Source organism: Nothoprocta perdicaria, unplaced genomic scaffold, assembly GCF_003342845.1.
Source record: "Nothoprocta perdicaria isolate Ctin4 unplaced genomic scaffold, notPer1 scaffold_72, whole genome shotgun sequence".
NCBI classification, from domain to species: domain Eukaryota; kingdom Metazoa; phylum Chordata; class Aves; order Tinamiformes; family Tinamidae; genus Nothoprocta; species Nothoprocta perdicaria.
Window position 1 is genome coordinate 1621554 of NW_020455999.1, and position 20594 is coordinate 1642147.

General features: G+C 42.5%; 1 protein-coding gene and 1 long non-coding RNA gene across 2 annotated transcripts; both read right to left on the bottom strand.

Annotated features, from left to right (window-relative positions):
• Positions 1–5348: 5348 nt before the first annotated feature.
• UBE2J2 (ubiquitin conjugating enzyme E2 J2) lies at positions 5349–9244 on the bottom strand. Its single transcript, XM_026051053.1, has 6 exons — positions 9029–9244; positions 8791–8831; positions 8031–8133; positions 7763–7901; positions 7394–7474; positions 5349–7072 (listed from the first exon to the last, which is right to left on the bottom strand). The coding sequence occupies exons 1-6, from the start codon at positions 9157–9159 to the stop codon at positions 6788–6790; spliced, it is 780 nt and encodes a 259-aa protein (XP_025906838.1). The 5' UTR covers positions 9160–9244; the 3' UTR covers positions 5349–6787.
• Positions 9245–15347: 6103 nt separating this feature from the next.
• On the bottom strand, positions 15348–17743 carry LOC112957417. Its single transcript, XR_003251224.1, has 3 exons — positions 17642–17743; positions 16999–17295; positions 15348–15364 (listed from the first exon to the last, which is right to left on the bottom strand). It is a non-coding gene; the product is annotated as an uncharacterized LOC112957417 (long non-coding RNA).
• Positions 17744–20594: the final 2851 nt, after the last annotated feature.

Consider the following 20594-nt stretch of genomic DNA (forward strand, 5'->3'; position numbering starts at 1 on the left):
AAAATATATATAAGGTTAAAGCTACCAATGATGATCCACCGGGGCACGCAACGTCAAATGAGCAGCAGGTGCAAATATGTTGGTTGCTGGGAAAAATCCAGCAGGACACATTGAAAAGGTCTAAATTTGTTTAAAAAGCTTGTTTTTTACTTGAAGAAACGGCAGCTCCACTCCGACCTTTGCAGTTTACATCCGTACAAGAGGTCCCTACCTCAACGTGGCCCTGCAGACACGCACCTTGCCYGGTAAGTCTTCAGATTGGATTAAAATGCTCACAACGATGAAACCAAGAGAAGCCAAAAGGCTCRGGGCAACAGTTGACAACACAAAACCATGAGGGTTGGGGTTTTTTTTAGGTTATTCCTCTTCAACAAAAGATTTAACCTTCTGCATAGTAGTGCTTTGCATCCAGATCAGAGCAGGGTAGAAGAGGCTCCATCCACCCTCGTTTCAAAGATACCTCCCCTTCCTCAGCAACAAGCTCCCATCTTCTCCTTCCAGGATGCTGGGGACTGAAGACACGAGAATTTAGTCAYGAGCTGAGTCTTCTGAGAAGTGAATTGCTTTCTTACATAGGATAAAAGCAAAAGCAGGCAAGCAAAGAACCCCAGGATGTACCTAAGTCCATCAGGAGCAGATCAAGTTTTCCCAAGTCTAGTTGTTCTCGCTCTTTGGCTGCCTTTATCTTCCCTTTCTCTTTAATGGGATGATGAGCCGTAAATCCCTGTGCTGCAAACAGCTGTCAGGATGACGAGTCCTGGGAGTTTTTCCATCTTYCTTGCCCTTTACATCAAGGGAGATATGAGGTTCCTCCAACTGTGGGTCACCTCAGCTTCTTCTCCTTGCTCCTCTCCCCAGCGGCACACGGGCAAAACCCTCCTCAGCCTTCACTTCACCTCAGCAAATAAGTACTTCTTTCCTGAAAGAGTTTCCATCAACTTGAAGGAGGGGGAGAGGAGGAGGAGGAGGAGGGATCACATTCTAATGAGCTGTCAAGCCTATTCTCTTCACATTCCTATTAGACTCCCTGATAAGTGGAGCTGGCCAGTGTGCCAGGCAGATTTAAATCAGTGCCCGTTCCCTCCCCTCAGTCCTACCCCGTTCCTCCCCTTCATTATCTCGGAAAAAGCATCTTTTTTTGTTGTTGTTGTTTCTGGGACGTTTGCAAAACCGTACAGGGTAGTGCTAGAAATATGTGCCTTGGAATACTCACCCAGCATCATAACACACGGCTGTACATCAGCACCCATCTTTTATATTCTAGTTACCTCTGCTCCGCACAAGGTTTTCCCCTAGTTCTCATCAGAGACTCGGTGGGAGCTCTGTGAGTTTTGGCGGTATTTTGGGGAGAGGAGGAAGGAGGAGAAAGGGACAAGTGGTTATTAAAACACAACAGAAAGCACAYAACTTTCTCCCACAAAGGTTTCATAAAGATTTTAAAGTCCTTGGACAGAAACAGCTTATCTTTGCCAGTTCCCCAGAGCCTAGAACAAATATTCTGACTTTTTTTCTACAAATGGAGAAAAGGAGGCACAAAATAATTGCAATTGTACCAGGACMCTCTTCAAGAAGAAGGAAAATTGAAGATGACATAATTTGAAGCCCCCAATTCACTCAGCAAGCAGCAGCCTTGCTCTCTTTCAGTGATTCCCTTCCCATGCCTGCTGTACCACAAGCAATAACGCCAGCCCACTGCCACGGTGGCCCTTACAGGCAGGCAGGATGGAACAGGAAAGCCCTCTCTACTATCTCTGCATCTCTGTCCCAGGGAAAGTGAGCCAGAAATAACCCAAGCACAAAATCAAGAACTCTTAAGTCAACAGCAGAATAAATACTCAAATAACATCATGAATGAAGCGACCTTCGAGAGAAGTTAAATAGTTAACAGCACAGCCCCCTCCCCCAGCTAGCTCACATTCCATCAAAACTACGTGGCAGACTTTATTTGTTAATAATATTTAACTTTCTTTGGCGCCTTCTCATACTTAAGCCTCTTTTTCAGGTTAGTCGTAGACAAGCCATGAGTTTGTAAAAGTGCACTTGATGACACATTAATAGGACAATCTGTCATATTGCAGCTAAACAGCCTGACAGATCCACACACCATGGCAAGGAATGACATTGAGAGCTGGAACGGGGCGACTGCTTTCTTGGTCTGCTGCTGCAGGCTGCCCTGTCTAGTTGCAACATCCCCTTTCTCAGGCAAAGGGATGGATGCCGAGCCTGGGATCGGGGGGAAATGAAGCCAACCTGGGTCTGCAAGCACAAGGCAAAGTCCCTCGGGGGTCCAATGGGATCCACTTTGCTGCAGCTCCGGTGCCTGCTGCACGTTGAGCGGCTGGGCGCCGTGTTGGCACGGCTGGTGCCTCTCTCCTACCATCCAAACCAGCCTTTGTGGCAGCTGCAGCAACTTCCCCGTGTTGCTGCTGCTGTTCTCGCCACCCAGTTGCAAAGCACTTGGATTTTGTCAATTCGTAAACACCTGGAGGAGCGTTTCAATACCCCTTGGCAAAAAAATAGAGAGGCTGATGTGTTTAATAGCAAGGAAAGTCAAGGATCGCGAAGCAACTGGAACCTCAAGCAGCACTCAGCACTCCTGCCGTACACCCCTTGGCTTCAAATCCAAGGATTCCCAACATTAACTGGCTACAAACCAGGGACTGGCCTAAACGGAGCTGGTGGAAGAGCAAATCTAAGCACAAGGGCAGACGAGAAGAGGCCAGGGAAGAAAACCCAAGAGCTCTAGACCCTGTCACCTGCTTCCACAGAGCACTCCAGCACAAGCGACCGCATCCCATGTTTCAAATAAACTTGGGAATTAAATTTTCCCAAGCAGACCCGCGTCCTGCCGTTTCAGACTCCCGCACGAGGCCTCGGCGGTCTCCTCATGCCATCTTGTGGCTAAATCACAGCAACACGAGTCACCTCTCGCAGCACGCTCTGGGCTAGACAAGGCTTAAAATAGCAAAAACTTCATGCCAGGTACCTGAATAGCCACCCATTTTGAAAGAAAATCCGGAAATGACTTCCTAATAACACGAGATAAAACCCTTAATTTTCATAAAAGCAAGAGAGAACAGAATAACCTGCATAAGGGGGAGAAAAAACAGGATTTTTCTTAAGGTTAAGCCTTAGCTTGGCAGCAAAAAGAGGAGAGTATCACCTTGCACACTTGACCATTTATTTGTTACTGGGTTATATAATAAGACATTAACAGCAAATAATCAGCAGAAATTTACTCCTTCTTACTAAAAAAAAAAAAAAAAGCAAACAAAAAAAAACCACACTTTTGAAGCACCAACCTTTTGTGAAAAACACAGAGCTGGTCATTTCCTGACTGCTTATACATCTAAGGTCAGTCAGAGAATCCCCAGCATGGGCTAGAAGTAGTTCATTTCTTTGACTCTGTGCGTGGTAAGTTCCTCAGAATATTTGGTTAGATACTTAACYATGAGAACTCTCACCTGATCCATTTCAAATCCAAGCACAGGCACAAACACAAAAGGAATTTCTTCCTAGAGCATTCGCCTGGCATAGGAGCAAAATGTCCATCATCATATGCAAAATGCAAGACTAGACTTGCATCCTGGATACTGCAGCATGGCTCTTCCCTGACTGGCTCCCAGAAATCCCTTTCCCCAAAAGCAGCCCCACAGAAAGTGTAAATTTTCATGTTTATTATGAACAAATAACTTTACAACGCAGCCATTTCTACTCCTCGGTACATGCTAASGGATGTAACTTTTCTGACCTTGAAATGTTGGATGTGAAAAAAAAAAAGTTATGACCACACAAACCCAAGGTTTTTAAAAATCAGGAGATTTTTTAAAGACTACCCCTGAGAAGTCTCCTGATTCGAGTCATGAAACTCTCCTATCTTCTGTGTGTGTCAATCGTACCTAAATCTGTGAAATTGTAGAATGAAAGTGAAGGGTCTGACATTTGTTCCAATATCGTACATGAAAAGAAAGCTTTTCATTTTAAATATATTAAATAATGTTTCAGGAAAAAAGTACATTTTTGGGTGGCAAAGAATGGTTTGCTTCATTTGCTGACTTCGGTAACAAAAAGGTCAGATACTGTTAATAAAGCCTTTTCTCTTTTCTCTCCAAAAATCAGTACAAGTTTCACAGAAGTAAATAAATGTTCTGTTACCAAAGGCAAGAAGGAAGACATGCATGAAAGTCTTGAACGAGTGTGCAAGGGGGTTCTGTCATCTGTCCCTCCTAATGTCTCTCAAACTGCACCTGAACTGACAGTTAAGTCTCTGAATCCAGGGTCCTCAAGACAAACTGGAAGGCAAATTCCTTGGAAAAAAAAAAACAGTAATAAAAATCAAAAGAAAATCCTCAAAATTAAAAAGCGTATTTTTTTAAAAAAAGCAGCATGCCCAGGATTTAATTAGCGTTAAGTTTCTGTTGCTTAGGGGTAGCTTAAGGCCAGCTTCTCGGCATATACCAAAAATGCCTTTTCTAAGAAACTGCCATCCCCTGATTTTAYTATTTCTTCTACCTTGGTTAGGGAGAAGGCTTCACAAGAGACGTGAACACTCCAAGCCCAAGGTCTCCTTGCGTTYGTCTGCTTTTATGTGGATAAAAACTTCCATGAGAAGACAAAAATAGACATGCAGTTATAAACTTTTGTCTGTAGGCAATGATAGAAAAAGGCACTGTGAGAACACAGACATGTTTGAATAACATTACACTCTRTAAGGCATTAACAGCCCATGCTTTGAAGAGGAACAAATATATAGACACGCACATATAGACAGCTGGTTTACAAACCTCCTTGAAAATTCTATCACAGCAGGACAGACGTGACAATCCCCACTCCCTCCCAGACACCCCCCGACTGACAGGACATAAACGTTTTGGGGCACAAATGCAACTGATGCTTCTCTCAGGAGAGCTGGTTAGCACATACGAGAAGTGAGTTTAACAGCAGTTATAAATAAGATCAGATCAAAAGCCCAAAAAACCCAAAAGTCCAAATTTATAAATACATTTTTAAAATCCAGCTTTTTTTCATGTTCTACCTATTTCTTCCTTCCCTTCCTTACCTCAGTAAGATCTGCTTAAAGATTTCTTTAGCATGGAGCTCTTCCTCTACTTCTGATAATTACTGCCTATTGCAGAGAACCAGTAGCAATATTTATTTATTCATGCTGTTTACTATGGTTTATGGGTTATTTTGCTCATCCCCAACCCCTCTTGTACAAATCAAGATACCAAGAAGCAGCAGAGCGAGCAAATAGATCTGAAAAGGAAAAATAAAACAGCTTAAAACATGTCTTAAATACATGAGGTAATATTTATTGGGCTCTTCACAACATTTAACAAAGAATATGCAGTTAAATGCAGAGCTTTTTACCCTGCCATCACCTTTTACAGTTTGTTAGATCATTAACAGTGAGTGCTTTCTCCCCCAGATGACTAGACATCACTGTTAATTATGAAAGGCACAGTAAGTTTGCCTCTGATAAGTCAAAGCATTTGGATAAAACTAATGGGGAGGGCAGGGAAGGGAAAGGGAAGGAAATTGGATTGAAAAGTAACTTCGGAAAAACTACACTAGGAGTTTTAGTGTTTATCCACAATCATGTAACCTCAGGAGCAAACACTGATATTTCAGTCATCCATCATCTCAAAGGGAACAGAGGGGAATTTAATTTAAAGCCCAAAGCTTCGGGGAACTCAGGTAAAATAGAAAGGTTTAGGTTCTCTTTTTTTCTTTTTCCACCCCAATTTTCAAGCAACGTAAGCAATACTAATTCTACGCAGTTCACTTGAGCTAGTGGCACTTCAGATGAATTCAGCTGACTTTGAAGAATCTGGTCCAGTATCCAGCCTCATTTGTCTTTTTAGCTCCACAAGGGCTACTGCATTTTCATTCACCAAAGGCCAAGAAATCCAGAGAAGCTTTTTCTGAAAACATAATTAATTTTTCATTGTTCTGTGCAGATTTATTATTTTGAAACAGTGGCACCTTGTGATCAAAATAAAGTATTACAGTTTTAAAATATAACATTTCCCAAAACGGAAATCTGTAACTAAGTGAATAAATTCAAACCAATATTGAACATCAGTACCCCCACACTAAGACTGATTTAAATAATTTTTTTTCTGGCTAGTAGTTTTCTCAAGGCCAACAACTGCACTTCTTGTAGCCCAAATAAGACCTTCTTAAGTTATATTGTGACAATTTAGACAACACATTTAACACACATGGTGTTACTTTCCCACTGATCTGATCACTACTGACTAGATATGCAATGATGGTCATTCTATTTTATAAAAGAAACCAGCTATCTTCTGTAGTATCATTGTTCACATTAACCAGACCCCTTGCTGTCTCCACCTAACTCCTTTCAACCTTGTACAGACTTTTTGCTAATGAACCTAAAATATGATATGCATCAAGTGTGAAATTTTAAAAATTGTTCAATCTAGTAAAAAGCCTTATTTGCTTCAGATCATCAAATTTCAAATAACAGAATGGAGAAATGCTATAAAAATCAAAGCATTAGTAATGCTAGCTTCACATCAGCAATGCTTTGACTTGCTTATGAGCCACTACTGAACAGTAGTGAGGACAAGAGGATCTGTGAGCAGAACATCTTTTAGTTTTCTGACTAACTGAGCTTACAAACATAACCCACGAGTCGACCAATGCTTTGCCTGCAACTCGGCAGTACAAATATTTACCCCAGTACCAAAGTCAGATGCCCAAAGAGTCCCACTCATTCTGCAACTACCACTATTTTGGTCTTGGATTTCTGGTATGCTCCTCATTCTTGTGCTATGCTTCTCAGTACATACTTGACTGTGTAGGCAAAGGCTGCAAAACCAACTATAACAAACAAGTTCGCCAAAGCTCCTCCTAAAAGTCCATGGTTCCGGTTGGCTTGTTGGAGACCTGGGTGATTAGCGGGCGCCAGCTGCACGTGCCCATTGAGAAGGGGGATCCCGTTTTGCCCATAGTGTGCTTCCCCATCRGGCACCACATCTGGCAAAGGGAGGGATGGAGGTCGGTTACTGAGGTCCTCTTGTGCTTTCTGTTTCTGTTTGATTTCCTACGGAGAGAAAGGAAAAGAAAAAGAGAAACAAAAGGGGAATATTTGGAGGTGGATATGGGGAAGTTCTTTCGGGGGTGAAAGCTTCTCCCAGAAGGCTTTCCCAAAAGGGAAAAAGGGACAAAAGTAYTTTGTGAATAATACTGCAAAAGATAATATATAAATCAAGCACACACAACTCCACCCCAAAAGGGCTCGCTCTTCTGTTTGGCCAGAAACAAAAATGTCTCAGAAGAAYACCCTAACCAGTTAGTTTATAGATCATTATAGACAAGCTGAAAAAAGGCGTAAAGAGAATTATTCGTAGATGAATTCTCTTACCTCCACCACTTCAGGGAAGAGTTCACAGAAGACTTTATCCTTTAAATTAAATGCTAAACTTTGTGCAGCAAGCTGTCTTTTCTGTGAAGGCAAAAAGAATCATCAGCAGTAGCATGGAAATGAAATTAAGATGCTCTAATTCTGGTTACTTCCCACAGGAATGGTGCAAACTGCTAGCCAACTAATTTCTCATCTTCAGGATAATTTTATATCTGTGAATACTGACATTCCTAAAACCAACTTGGGTTTCCCACTATTCCAAGTTCTGTGTTCTAAACTGGGGGGCCTGCTCAGCAGACTCTTTGAGGGGAGGGGAAAAAAAAGGAGGTTCTAAACAATATGATTTACTAAGAATAATCTGGAGCTTACTGTGAACTCAGAGGTCTCTATGCTGCCCAATGTGGGGCCCTTTTCCACCATAAAACTGAGAAGGCCTGTCAAGATAGTTGAAACTGACCAAGCTGGATTCCATGTATCAGGGTGAAAATCAGTGATTGAAAGACACAACCTTAAAAAAAAAAAAAAAAAGAAAAAGAGAGACAAGCAATATGTTTTTAATTGTTGCTATTGAAAGGATTACAGATAGCATATTGCTAAAATAGTGTTAATTGCTTAAGTGTTAGAAGAAAATCCTTACCTTGTATTACATTTAAACCTTCCATTAGGAGTAATCATATAAATACTAGGAGGTTTAAAAGGAAATTCTCTGGGGAATATTAGTTTCCCATGATAATAGCCACCTGCATTACATAAAGAGATATATTACTTATTTTGCAAGAAGATGAAGTCCTAAGCTACAAATAAACTGGGACAAATAAAACATCTTTCCCTCTCCCCCTCACAATAAACGGCTCAAACTCAAAATCTTGTGCCTCTAAATACCGGAATGATGATCCACACCTGCTCCAAAAGTTTACTTTGCAGGCACTGCTCTACCATCTGCATATTGCAAATAATATTTCRGGTTATGAAGTTCATAATACAGTTAAGGAAAGTCTGTCAAATACTTCAGTCTTATAGCAACATTTCCACACACGCYGCTAAATGGAAATGAAGCTCTACAAAGAGTCTGATTCAAAAAGAATCTTATGGGAGCTTGTGGAATATGGAGCTACAGCAACTTAACGTGGCTTTTCCTTTCCTCTGCTTCTGAAAATTCACGAAGAGGCTATAGGTCACCGTTCGCTGGCACCATTTATACGTTAAGTTATAAATGTCACACAGAAAAYAAACAAAAAACCACACCCAACAATAAGGAATAAAATTCAATGACTTGGGGTTATCTAAAATGATCTTTGACTGTCACAGGAGTTAACTTTTGCCCACACAGCCATGCAGTTTCTCAGATATGAAAATSATAAAGTACAAGCAGGTTATTGCTATGTGCTAGTTTTTACCTTCATATGGAGTCATTTCAGGTCCCCGTACAACATAGTGCCTAAAACGAAGAAGGAAATAAATTTAAATGTTATTAAAGCCAGCACCCAATCAGTCATCGACTTCCTTGAAAAGAATAAAAACATATATATCACTTCAGCAAAGTAGTTCCATACTCCACCTCCCAAAACCAAGATTCCCATACAAYTGTCTCCACAATTGTGTGAACAATTCCTTCAAATTCCTTCTAATTCTTACCATTCAAGGATATTGGATGGAAGGGGTTCCGCACAGATATAAGGCACTGGATCTTTCTTAATTCGCAGGTAGTCTTGTTTAAGTCTCTGCGTTGCTGTCGTGGGAGCTCTCTTATTACTGCTGTTGCTCATCTAGTTTTTCCAAAATATACATATAAGCAAATATAACTTCTATACAATCTCCACAGATGCAGTTATGCTTCAATGAACTCAGCTCTAGATCCTGCAAAATCTACTCCATATACTCTACATTTTTAAAATATAAACACAAACATTACTGCTTTCTCATTTTGAAGACCTGGTGCTGTTTTAATCAACTTTTAAGTTAAATCTGCTGCTTGCTTAGGAGTCAGTTAAACCTACAAGACATATTCCAAGCACATTTTTCTATTCCAGATAAAGAAAAAGTTCTTCCTAAATGAGAGTGAATAAAGGAGGTTCCAGGATGCTCACAGGACAAAGCATGAGGCCTTATAATGCAGCTACAAAAGACACACCAATTAATTACCTTCATTTAACTCACTTTCCCTTTGAGAAATCTAGCAGGGAACTGAAGCTTCCATTCAGCGATTCCCTCCCAAAAGAGAAAACGGAAAGGAAATCCTTACCAACAGCTCCCATAAAGAGCCACAACTATCCTTGAGCAACACCTGACATTAAGATCATGTTAAATGCTTTTGAATGGGCTAGTTTTTATTTTAGTCTTTCAGTTCAATCAGCCAAGCAGGATCTTCTGAAAAGTTGCATTTAGACCACCACAGTTAATTATATATTGCCAAATATTCAAGTTAAACCCGCTGCCAAAAGCATTGTTAAACGTCTTTAGAAATACGTTGTATTTTTGCTGAGGAAAGTCACATTTCCTCATTTTCGGGTTTCAGGAAGAGACTGTGAAGGGACTCCTTCCAGCCTCGACTTCATTAAAATGACAATAAAGGTAAAATTTTCAGCAGTTTGTCCGGAAGCCCCTCGGTACAGACCACAAAAATGGTCTTATGTTTCCTACGGTATTATCACAGTTACCGGGGGTGGGCAACCCGCAGAGCCGTATCGCCAAGAGGCGCGCGGCCCAGGCCCCGCTCACCTCTCCCCGCTGTGCCGCGCCCCGCCGCCGGCGCCGCGCGCCCCGAGCCGGAGGCCGCACGAGAGAAGCCGCGAGCGCCGCAGGGCCGAGCGGGCCGGGCCGGGCCGCGACCCCCGCTGCTCAACCCGCTGCGGCGGGCGCGACCGCGGCTCCAGGCCAAGATGGCGGCGCCGGCCGCCCCTTCCGCCACGGAGCCGCCCCGCTGCCGGGGCGCGGAGCGCGTCACTTCCGGCCGTGGGAGGCGGGGCGACAGAGTCGCAGAAATGAGGCTAAAACACACAAAATTATCAAAAGTACCAAAAATAACGTGTTTCGCTTCGCGCYGTGAATAAATACGCCTTGCGCATCTCACTTGGCGGCATTTTTTTGGGATAGTTGCGACCTTTCTGAGCGTTTGAGACTAGAGGCTCCGACGCTGTTTCTGAGAGGGAAACCGAGTTTTGACCGAGTTTTGGTTCTCTGAGAGTTAATTAAAAAGGAGAAAAAGAGGAAAAGGCCCTGAGTGATTTATCTGTGTTCAGCAATGCCCCTTGTTACGTGTATTAATCATTAATGTGTGGTTCCTGCCCAGGACAGGACTGAAAGGCAGACAAATTCCACAGGCAAAACGAGAAATAAAACTGCCAAGCCACAGGTTGCTCAAGGAAAACACACTGGACCCATAGTCACGACCTTAGGATTTGGAGAAAAATCAGATTTTYTTTTTTTTTTCTTAAAGATCCAAAGGATCCAGGTGTCACCCATGTGAATATTTCCTGGAATGACTCTTCCTTTTGGGATGAGTCCCATGTGTTTGTGCACTTCTGTGTTCAATAGAGGGCAGTGGTAGCCCGCAATTTAAGCCCCGTTTTTATTTTCTCTTGGCCATATTGCATAGACTGCGGTCCAGGCTAAGGCTGTACCTTCACTTGGCACCCTGGGCTTAGCTAAGTGAACATCAGTCAACAGCAGGAAGCAAAAATACAGAAAAGTGGGCATAAAGTCAACACCTATCAATGAATATGAAATTTGGAACCATCTATCCACRATAAACTTTGTTTTTACAAGCTGAGGATTACAAGATATCATCTTCTCATAGAAAATAACTATCTCAAGCACTCTGTTCATTAATATCCTTTTTAGAAGGAGGTTGCCCATATGAAATCTCGATGGAGAGAAAATTTAAGCAAACAAAAATATTTACAGTTTACTGAAAGGAGTGAAAATCGTAATTCCATGGTTGTTTCATTTCAAATGCTTGACATTTAACACAATTATCTCAAACTTCAATCACAGTAACAGGATTTCTCTTACATTATAATACATATCTTACAGTATAATACGTACCTAGTTTTACATAATACGTACCTAGTTTTACAATTTTTTGAGGACATTTTTTTCCCCTTTGCCACACTCTTTTGTCTTCTCATTTTTACCTTGGAATTACTATCAAGTCATCAAAACTTAGAGTTGTGAGACCCATGTAAACCTGGAGACTGTAAGAAGAGATTCAGAGTCTTATACTTACTCCTTTGTCTTTCTCTTTAATGTTCTTCAAGCCCAAATTATTTYGTGCATAAGTCTGGGTCATTAACATGCCATTCATCTGCCTGGTGTGTTACTCTAAACGCTAATGATGGTATTGAATGAGACAATTCGTAAATTAACTTGGAAAGCCATTAACTCCAGGACAGAAATAACTAAGATAATTGTCAGTACGCTGGCGAATAAGCCATGCATTTGTATAGAAARACACTATTTCATAAAGGTTGGAATTGATTTCTTATTTGGTGTGTGCACCTCAGCAAGATGACATTGATGACGATGGCCATCAAGAGCCATCGTTTTCTCTCACTCTTCTGCTTATCTCATAGACCATGGATCTCTTCCTTTTGTTTGCTCTCTAAAGGTCATGGTAACTGGCCCTGTGGCCCAAATATTTTGGATTTGCCAGCMGAATTTGCTAGCTATGAAGAGGTGATGCCTACAGGCACGAGATGCATTAAGGAGATCGTTGCCTAGTGAGTAAAGGCGAGAGTGTCATGCGGCCTCTTGCGCCTGATCCTGGAACAGGGGCCTCGGGGAACTGAAGGTGCTGGGTCAACCCTGACTGTCAGGTTGCTCCATAGCTGAAGATATATCCAGGATTCAGAGCAGGCAAAAGCCACAAGCGATCAGTGAAGGAGGAGGTTTGGGTGTGTTATGCCCAAGTATGAGTAGGGATTATTAAGAGCATGTGAGTGAGGGTGGAGTTGGAGAGTTTGGATAAGGAACTTGGATAGAGCGCAGAAGGAAAGAACAAATGGTGAAAAATACTCCAGGGCCCCACAAAAATAGGAAACTCTGGCCACTTTGATCTGAGTGCTCTGGTATAAATAAGTCAGGCAGGGGCCTGAGCTTTTGCAAAGGAGGAAAGAATGGATAGTTAGGATGTTGTTGAGGAAGAAGTGGCAGCTGAGCAATCACCTTGCAAAATTCAACGCGTGAGTAACAGGTGATTTAGCCCAGGAAGCCACAAAGCCATCTTCTCCTCTTGGTCAGCAGGGCAACACCATTTATCAGCATGGCTCCTGTCTGTGTGCCCCAAAATGGGGCACAGGGAGCTCAATAATGCTGAGGAAGACATTATTTTTTTTTCATCTTTGAGTGTTCTATATCATTCATGGGTCACTAAAAGACCTTAGTTTGAGTTTTGCCTTTGTATTGTGTTTAGGCACTGATAAATATTGCTAAACCATGTTCCCTTATAACTTTGTTTTTTTCTTTATTTTGGAGGCATGCCACACTTGTTTACGCACCAGGTATTTGGGAGGGAGGTGGATTTCACAGATGAAATTTGGAATTCTGAACCCTATTAAAGGCAGAAGAATATCTGCTGCTTAATGCAGAGGAGTAGAGCAAATCTCCCACATTGGTATCTTAATGCAGAAGAACTGTAACTACATGTGTGTAGATGGAAACCAAAACTCCAAGAAACAAAATCACTTGTCCGGGATAATATTTGTAAGAAAGCCCTAATCGTTCCTATTTTCCACAGCTAGAGCTGGCGTTCAGACTGAGAGGTATCCTTCCCAAGACAACAGCTGGGAAGAAATTCCACCAATAACCTTCTAGAGATCTTTTTATAAGAGCCCAGAACATGAACACTGATGTCCTGGCCAGATTTAATTCAAGTAATGGTATCCTGCCTTTCTGAATTCCCCTCCAATTTCAAATGCATGTGAGATGTGTCACTTCCAGGCCTGGACTATTGAGCAATGTCATTTGCATTAAAACATCTCCCTCCTCTCCCATCTGGAAGAGGTCCCATTTCATTGATGGATGAAACGCTGTAAGTGGGTTTGGGTTTGGGTTTTTAATAAAGAGTTGCCAAGTTTGCTCTTGCTTAATGGTTGGCCTGGAAGCAATTTAGATGTGTGTGGTGTTGTGCCGGTGTTTGTTTATTTATTTATTTATTTATTTATTTATTTATTTATAATTCTTTGTCATTATGATGGGTTTTATTGCTCTAATTAATATACTAATATTTACTGAATTAAGTTGTCCTGTGTATTTCAGCCCAAGATAACTACTTTTTTAAAGCAGTCTTCAAATATTGCATCAAACAGACCCAGAGCTCTCAAACCTTCACCTGGTTCCCACATCTTCTGCAGACTGAATGAATCAAAAATGTCACCTCTATAACCCGCCCATTTGGCAGCTTTTGGCATCATTTCACATACACCTTTAGCTTTGTTTTGTCTTCAAAAAATGAGCAAGCTTACAAAACTATCTGTTTTCTTAAAAATGGGCCTTCTCTCCAGCCAGAGTGCTTCCCCGGGGGTTTGTCTGAATTCAGATTATTATTAATGCTTTTAAAAAGGTTTGAGTGACAGTTCAGAGCTGCTTGTAGGCGTTTCCCACCGTGGTATCATCTCTATGACTTAACAGCTGGGCTCAGATAAGCCTCTTCTCCAGAGAGTGAAGGAATCATTCCGAGGTTGTGTGTGCGGAATACAGCATTTCACCTGAATTTATTCCGAAAACCTCCATTGGGAGACGCGCGAAGCTGACACAGCCACTTATATAATAGCTGGTTTCAGTTACCGATTTGCTAATGACTGTTTTGCCCTTGCGCGGTTGGTTCGCAGTTCCCTCATTCTCCTCCTCCCCAGGTGCCATCCTGAAGGCAACGCTTGTTGACATCTGCTCCGCTTCCCGCGTGAGGAGCCCCAACGCGCCGACCGATTAACCTGGAGAATCGCTACCGAGTCCATTGCAGCCTCCCTTCCGGGTGCCAAGAGGAGCAGGGATCGCCAGGGATCCACATGCCTGTTCCCAGGAGCCCAGAGGCTCCTTCCCACTTTTTCCAGGAGTTTGGCCAACTGCTTGGGAAGACTTGGGCTTTGCCTGTGATGGAGATATGGCGTCTGTGACTCCAAGGTGGCATGAACACACAACACGGAGTTTTACCCGTGTTTTCCCACCTCTCCCAGGCCTAATTGCATCAGCATTCCTACGGATACGACGTCCGAGCTGGAGGAAGATAAGAACAGGCTGGGAAACGGGATTTCRGCAGGCTGTGGATCTTTGGAATGGCTGGGGGTAGACAGGTTGGCATGGTGGAGCTGCATCCATGAAGGCCCGTGACTAAAGCAGCAGGGAGAACAGAACAGGAAGAGAAGGAAAAAACCCAATTCTTAAACCCGAGGGATGACAGGAGCAGCTACACACGTCTTACTCAGAAAGGTGAGTGAGTGGAAATGAATGCTTGGTCATACAGAGGATGAACAAGTTTGTGCTATTGCAGTTCCATTTTTAGCTCCATGCGCCTCTGGTGGAGGCGTGATGAAAAGCAGGGGCTGTTTCGTGATAGCAAGGGATGGCATTTAAGAGCATTTAAGTGGCCGGTGAGCGGCACGTTGCCTATGTGCTCATCGTGGGGCTTTCTTGGTTCCACCAGGACGGCCAACCCTGCTGGCTCAGGCACTGACAGGGATCGAGCGGAGCCCCAAAGAGCTCAGCACGAGCAGAGGTGTGTTCAGCTACTCCCTCGAGCAGGTTTGGCAGCCTTGGCAGGACTTCTTCGGCGAGATGGAAACCAGAACGGAGGGGAAGCTGAGCTATGCCAACCTGGCATATCTCTATTCTTGCAGATGTGCCTGTGCTTTCAAGCTATGGATTCCCACAGCCGTGGCTGAAAGCATCACACAAGCAAAGCAACARGTATCAAGAAGTAGTTTTGGAGAACGGAGAGCTTCAACATCCAGAGCTTCCAGGAGATGAGGAAAGCACCTGAAAAAACAGCCAGCACAGGAAAGTTTGGGGCAGGATCCAAAGCAGACATTAAGCAATATCTGAAAACTCTTGAGGGCAGGGATTGCCTTTTTTTTGCTGCCTCATGTGTAGGACTGAACAGGTTGTCAGCGTTTCCATAATACCTCTGACTCCGGCTCCTCTCTCTAGTAGGAGTGCAGAGAAACAGACCTTTCTGCTTCAAAAAGAAGGGAAGGTGGCTATAAACATATAAAAATGCAGGGGGGAGAGCAATRCATGCCAAGGCAAGTCCACGCACAGCCGATCTGAAAAAGCCAAGAGGAAATTCAGGGAATTTCTTCTTTTTCCATAGCTGTCCCCAGAAGCTTGTCYGCCTTTGGGTGGGAGGAGGACTAGACTGGCTCGTCTAGTGGTCACAAAGAAAGCACCATGGAGAGAGATCCCACAAAGCCCGAGCAGGCAAGTCATGCACATCCCAGAGGGAGCTCAACCCTGGCTTAAGAAAACTCAGTTCTTATGCTGAGACCCGTGTGATAGGAGAGAATGTGCAGGAAGATGAGTTGAGGGAGTATTCGTAGGGAATAACCACCGTCTGTGCAGGTGCAAGTGGCACCTAAAGCAAGATTTGCTCAAAAGATGGATCAATAATAAACTGTAGACCTACAGAGTGTCCTGAAGAGAGGGAAGATGCGGGACCTGCTCCATAATCTGCTCCATATGTGAAAATAATGAAACACTAAATGTGAGAGATTGCAATATTATGAAACAAGGAGCAAAAAGGTGCTGGCATCCCCTCTTATTCCTAGCAAAGCTGAACAGCACAGATCCTCACTGGAGCTTCTGTGAGTTGTGGGGTCACAGCAGAAGCACTTGGTGGGGCAGGCAGGTCTGTAATTTAAGGAATGGAAAAAACCCACCCTTATCTGCCTGGTCGGGCTGATCTCACTAATTTTGTTGTTTTTAGAAGAGGTCCAGACACTGTGGCACCTCCTGTTTTGGACAAAATACTAGTTTTTGGGCTGTGAGAACTAGCCAGCCACAGCAGGAGGGAATAGCTACAGATCATCACTAAAATTCTGCAGTTTAGTTGCCATAATTCTACTTTTTTTAAGCTAAAACCTGTTAAGACAAGTGTAATTAGGGTAGACCCACTGGAAGTTTTACATACTGAACACTGAACAGTYCCTCTGCTCAGTGTCCAAAGCGACTGAAGTCAATATGGCAAGAGGCTTACTCTGTGGAGAGCAAATCAAACTGCTTTTTGACATCCACCAGCAGTTGGAAAACATTCAGGGATAGAAATTATCATCTGGTAACATTTCTCTAAGGGCTTGAGTCCGTTCCACAAGGATCATTGATTCATGGACTATTTTTTTTGCCCATGGGAAGCAGGTAAAATCTCATTGCCTGCAGGATCCTCTTTGTACCTCTCTGCTGCTGCTCTAAGCTGGTGCTCTAAGCTGGTGCTGCTCTAAGCTGGCAAAGCAGGCATGTATTCAAAGGCACTTTCTTCATATAGAAATTCTTCGTATAGAATTCATATAATTTTCATTTCAGCGATCAAATGGGTGAAAACTGCAACTCCAAGGGACTCTCTTGTGCATGTTGCTTCCATAACCTACCTCCACATATTGAAAGAAACACCAGCTTACCTTAACCAAAGAGTTTCATCTCCCTTTCTCCCAGTTTAGGATATGACAAGCAAGCCAGTGCAGGCAGGGAAATGGCATTTGCTTGRGGGCCACTTCTTTTCTGTATATCCAGTTCTTCTCCCTTTCCTGCAGAAAGATTTCATGGGCAKCTCGGGTGTTATTCTGAGGCACTGCCAGAAAATCTCCGTGCTGAGGCCTGCAGCCATAATGAAGCAACAAAGAGCTTGTCCTGTGCACGTTCGTTGTGCAAGACGTTCATTGTCAAGGATTTATAGTTGTCATTTTCTGTTGCACAATCTGAAATGGAGAGAGAGAGGGTGAGGCACCTAAATGGACGTGACAGAGGTAGAGTCCTGGTTGGGGAGCTTTTCCATTTTGTTTTCCTGGGCCCTTGACAAGCAGCTGGGCTTTGACTCCTGATTCAATAGCCAATGGGCTTCTTTTTAATCAAAACTATTTTTCTTTTCCACTCAAAAGTAGTGGCTTGCTTTAAATTCGAAACATTTTCCTAGTATTGTAAAGTTTTGTAAAATTCCCCTTTTGTACTAAAGGATATTTACTATGAAAGGCATTTAACTAGCAGCTGTTTGGTGGGATTCTCTTCTTTTAGGAGAGCTTTTAAAGATGAAATGAAAGTACTTACACTGATTCCAGCACAAAACAAGCATCAAAGAATGTGAACAGGCTGGAGAAATGATTGGAACTTGTCAGAATCAGGCAGACATCCTTTCCTCCATCCATATCCTTTCTTCCTTCCTTTTCAATTCGATTTTACAAGAAAACCTGATTATATTTCATTTTGCACATGAAGATATTTCACAGCTTCCAGTGTACTAGAAAAACTAACACCCAACCACGTTTAGAAGCTGGAGCTCTGCTGTTCAGATTTGCAGCTCAAAACACCACCCATATCCAGATCATTAGATCGTTTCCTATTATAATTGGAGTCAGGCAAACGATAGCGTGGTTGCAGCTGGACAGAGGTCCCTACTGATTGCACCTGTAATCCCAGGCATTCAGCAGCCCCAGAATTCTGAATATATTTCTGTTGTATTCATGCTATTAAAAAAGCAAAGCTTTGTTGGTGTAAAGTTGGTGTAAAAAAGCAAAGCTTTTTTAATACCAACTAAGTAGTATTACACAAGCAAGGGTTTAAGTAAGTTATCGTGGTTAATAGCTCAAATTGAGTCTGTTCAGTGCACAGCATCTGAAGAATTACTGTATTTTTAATGCCCATGGGGTAGCCTGCTCTGTATATATAGTTCAGGAAAGCAGGAAGCAGGAAAATGTCCCCTGCTATAGTGAATTCCCCAATAAACAACATGTGGCTTAAATGAGTTAGCTGAACATTTCAGCTTACACCAAGGTGTGCAATTCCTCAAGCTCGCCTGTGGAAATCTTAATGGCTTTAATTATTGGAGGTCGTGCAATCTCCCAGAAAGCACAAAACGTAGAGAGAAAGATAATTCCTTGATAGGAAACCTTGGAGAAGAAAGAACCTTCTGGGATCCACAGCTCACTCTTTGTAGAAAGTTGAAAAGAAAAAATTCCGATGAACAAAAAAAACCCACAATCAAACTACCCTTAAGTGTGACCTTAACTTGTTTGTCCAGTTCTTTCACTTCCTATTCCTTGGATCATACTTTGAATAATTTCTATGATCTGTTTCTTAATAAGTCCTGCCCTTTTTGATGTCATCAATTTGATCCTTATAGGCTGGACAGCTCCCACAGATGTTCAGTTAGGGAAGGAGATCCGAAAGCTGCGGACCACGACGTGGCTCCCGTTGAGGGTAAAGCTGAGCCTGGGCTTAGAGGCTGCTCTGAGCAGCCTCAACAGAGACAGAGTTTCTACCAAGGTACCGTAGGGGCATTTTCACATTGGGTCTGCTCTATTTTAAGGTGTATTTCTGTAGCTACGTGTGATTGATATGTAAAGATATACATGCATGTGTTTAAGTATTTGGCTACATGATGTGTGTAGGGTTTAGTGTGTGTGTTGAGCATCGAGCTGGTGTGACGGAGCAGCTGGGACTATACATGGACATATATTGTGAGACACTGCTGTATAACCGACTTTCTGATAACCTGCAACCTCTCAAGGCAGTTAAAGCCAGGATAGGTAAACATTTGCTCTTATATATATTGCTAAGTAACTGACTGCAATTGCTCTGTTAAATAAATGCAGTGCTAGACTGGCTTGGGAAACAGAGAGAAAGAGGGGATATTCTGTTGCCTGTATGAGTGCTTTGGAAGATTCCCTATTATTTCACATTATCTTATAGGWTTTTTTTTTTAGCAGTTATGTTAAGAATGCAGAGTTAAGTGGTATGGACTAACCAGCCATAGGTTTAGGAGCCAGGTCAGAATGTGTAGAAACTGAGGGCAAATGATTTGGATGTTCCCAGGTGCTTTCTTACACTCTGCAGACTTCTTGGTGTTTATTCCTATTGAAGTGAAATGAAAAAGGGCTGAATCTCATTTTGGTTAAACACAGGATTTACCTTAAAAATCTAATCTGACGAGATTATATACAAATTGATGGTAGACAGACTGCTATGAATTCATTTCTAGAGTTTGCCAGAGGTGGCCTTTTTTTTTTTTTTTTTTTTTTGCAGAAGCAGCATCTAGATGCAAACCTGCAGCTGCAAGGTGAGCTGCTGAAAGCTGTAGTCTGTGCTCCAGGGTGCTGTGGCCTGATGGCATCTGCATGGAAATACTTTATTTAAGTATAACTATACATTCAGGGTTTAACTATATCTTATCAATGCAGAAAGCAGTGCTTCCTGGCAGCAAAATGGGAATGTCTAATTCCAACTTCTTTGTCACAGTTTTAGTTGTTGAAGCCCTCCTTGTATTTATTTTACATATTATTTTGCCTTCCTGTACTTAGGATTATAACTGGCTGCACTTACAATTCTAACTCGTCAAAGCTGTATCTTGAAAAGCGAAAAATAACTCGTCATATTTAATTACAAAAGGTTTATATAAGTTTAGTAAGATTTTGCGGGGAAAAAACCTCGAGTCAGCCAGGTTCCCTTGTGAGATAACAGGCTTTTGTGAGCCAGTTCTCATAAAGCTAACTGGTGTGCAGCTTTTTGAGAAATCCTCACCGTTTAAGGATTATTCTTGGTCTTAGTGTTATCAGTAGGTGCATGCAAGGGATTGTGTTAATGGTTTGTAACTCCCTTAAGATAGCGTTTCATCCAGAGTGTCTTAGTCCAAGGACCCTTGAGATAAGACCACGTTTCCGTGAAGAGGGTGGTCACTGAGCAGGAGGAGATTTCAGGTTAGGAAGCTAATGTATTTCGGTGCCATAACTCAGTTAAAGGTCTGAGCTTTCGCGTTACAGCAACATTCAGTTATTTTTGTGTGCTTCTTAGCTCATCTTGGAATTGTTATGGAATTTGTGTGATTTATCTTGAGTAAGGGTGGCCCAAAGTGGTGTCCTCCAACTCTCCTCTCGGGAGCGTAGCAGGTCGAGTGATTCACAGGGTGCTGCAATGCTGGAAACTCGCGCGTTACAGGGCTTCCTATCACGGTTCAGTCAGTGACACACAACTATTCCCATGTCCTAAGTCGATACTAAAGCCAAAG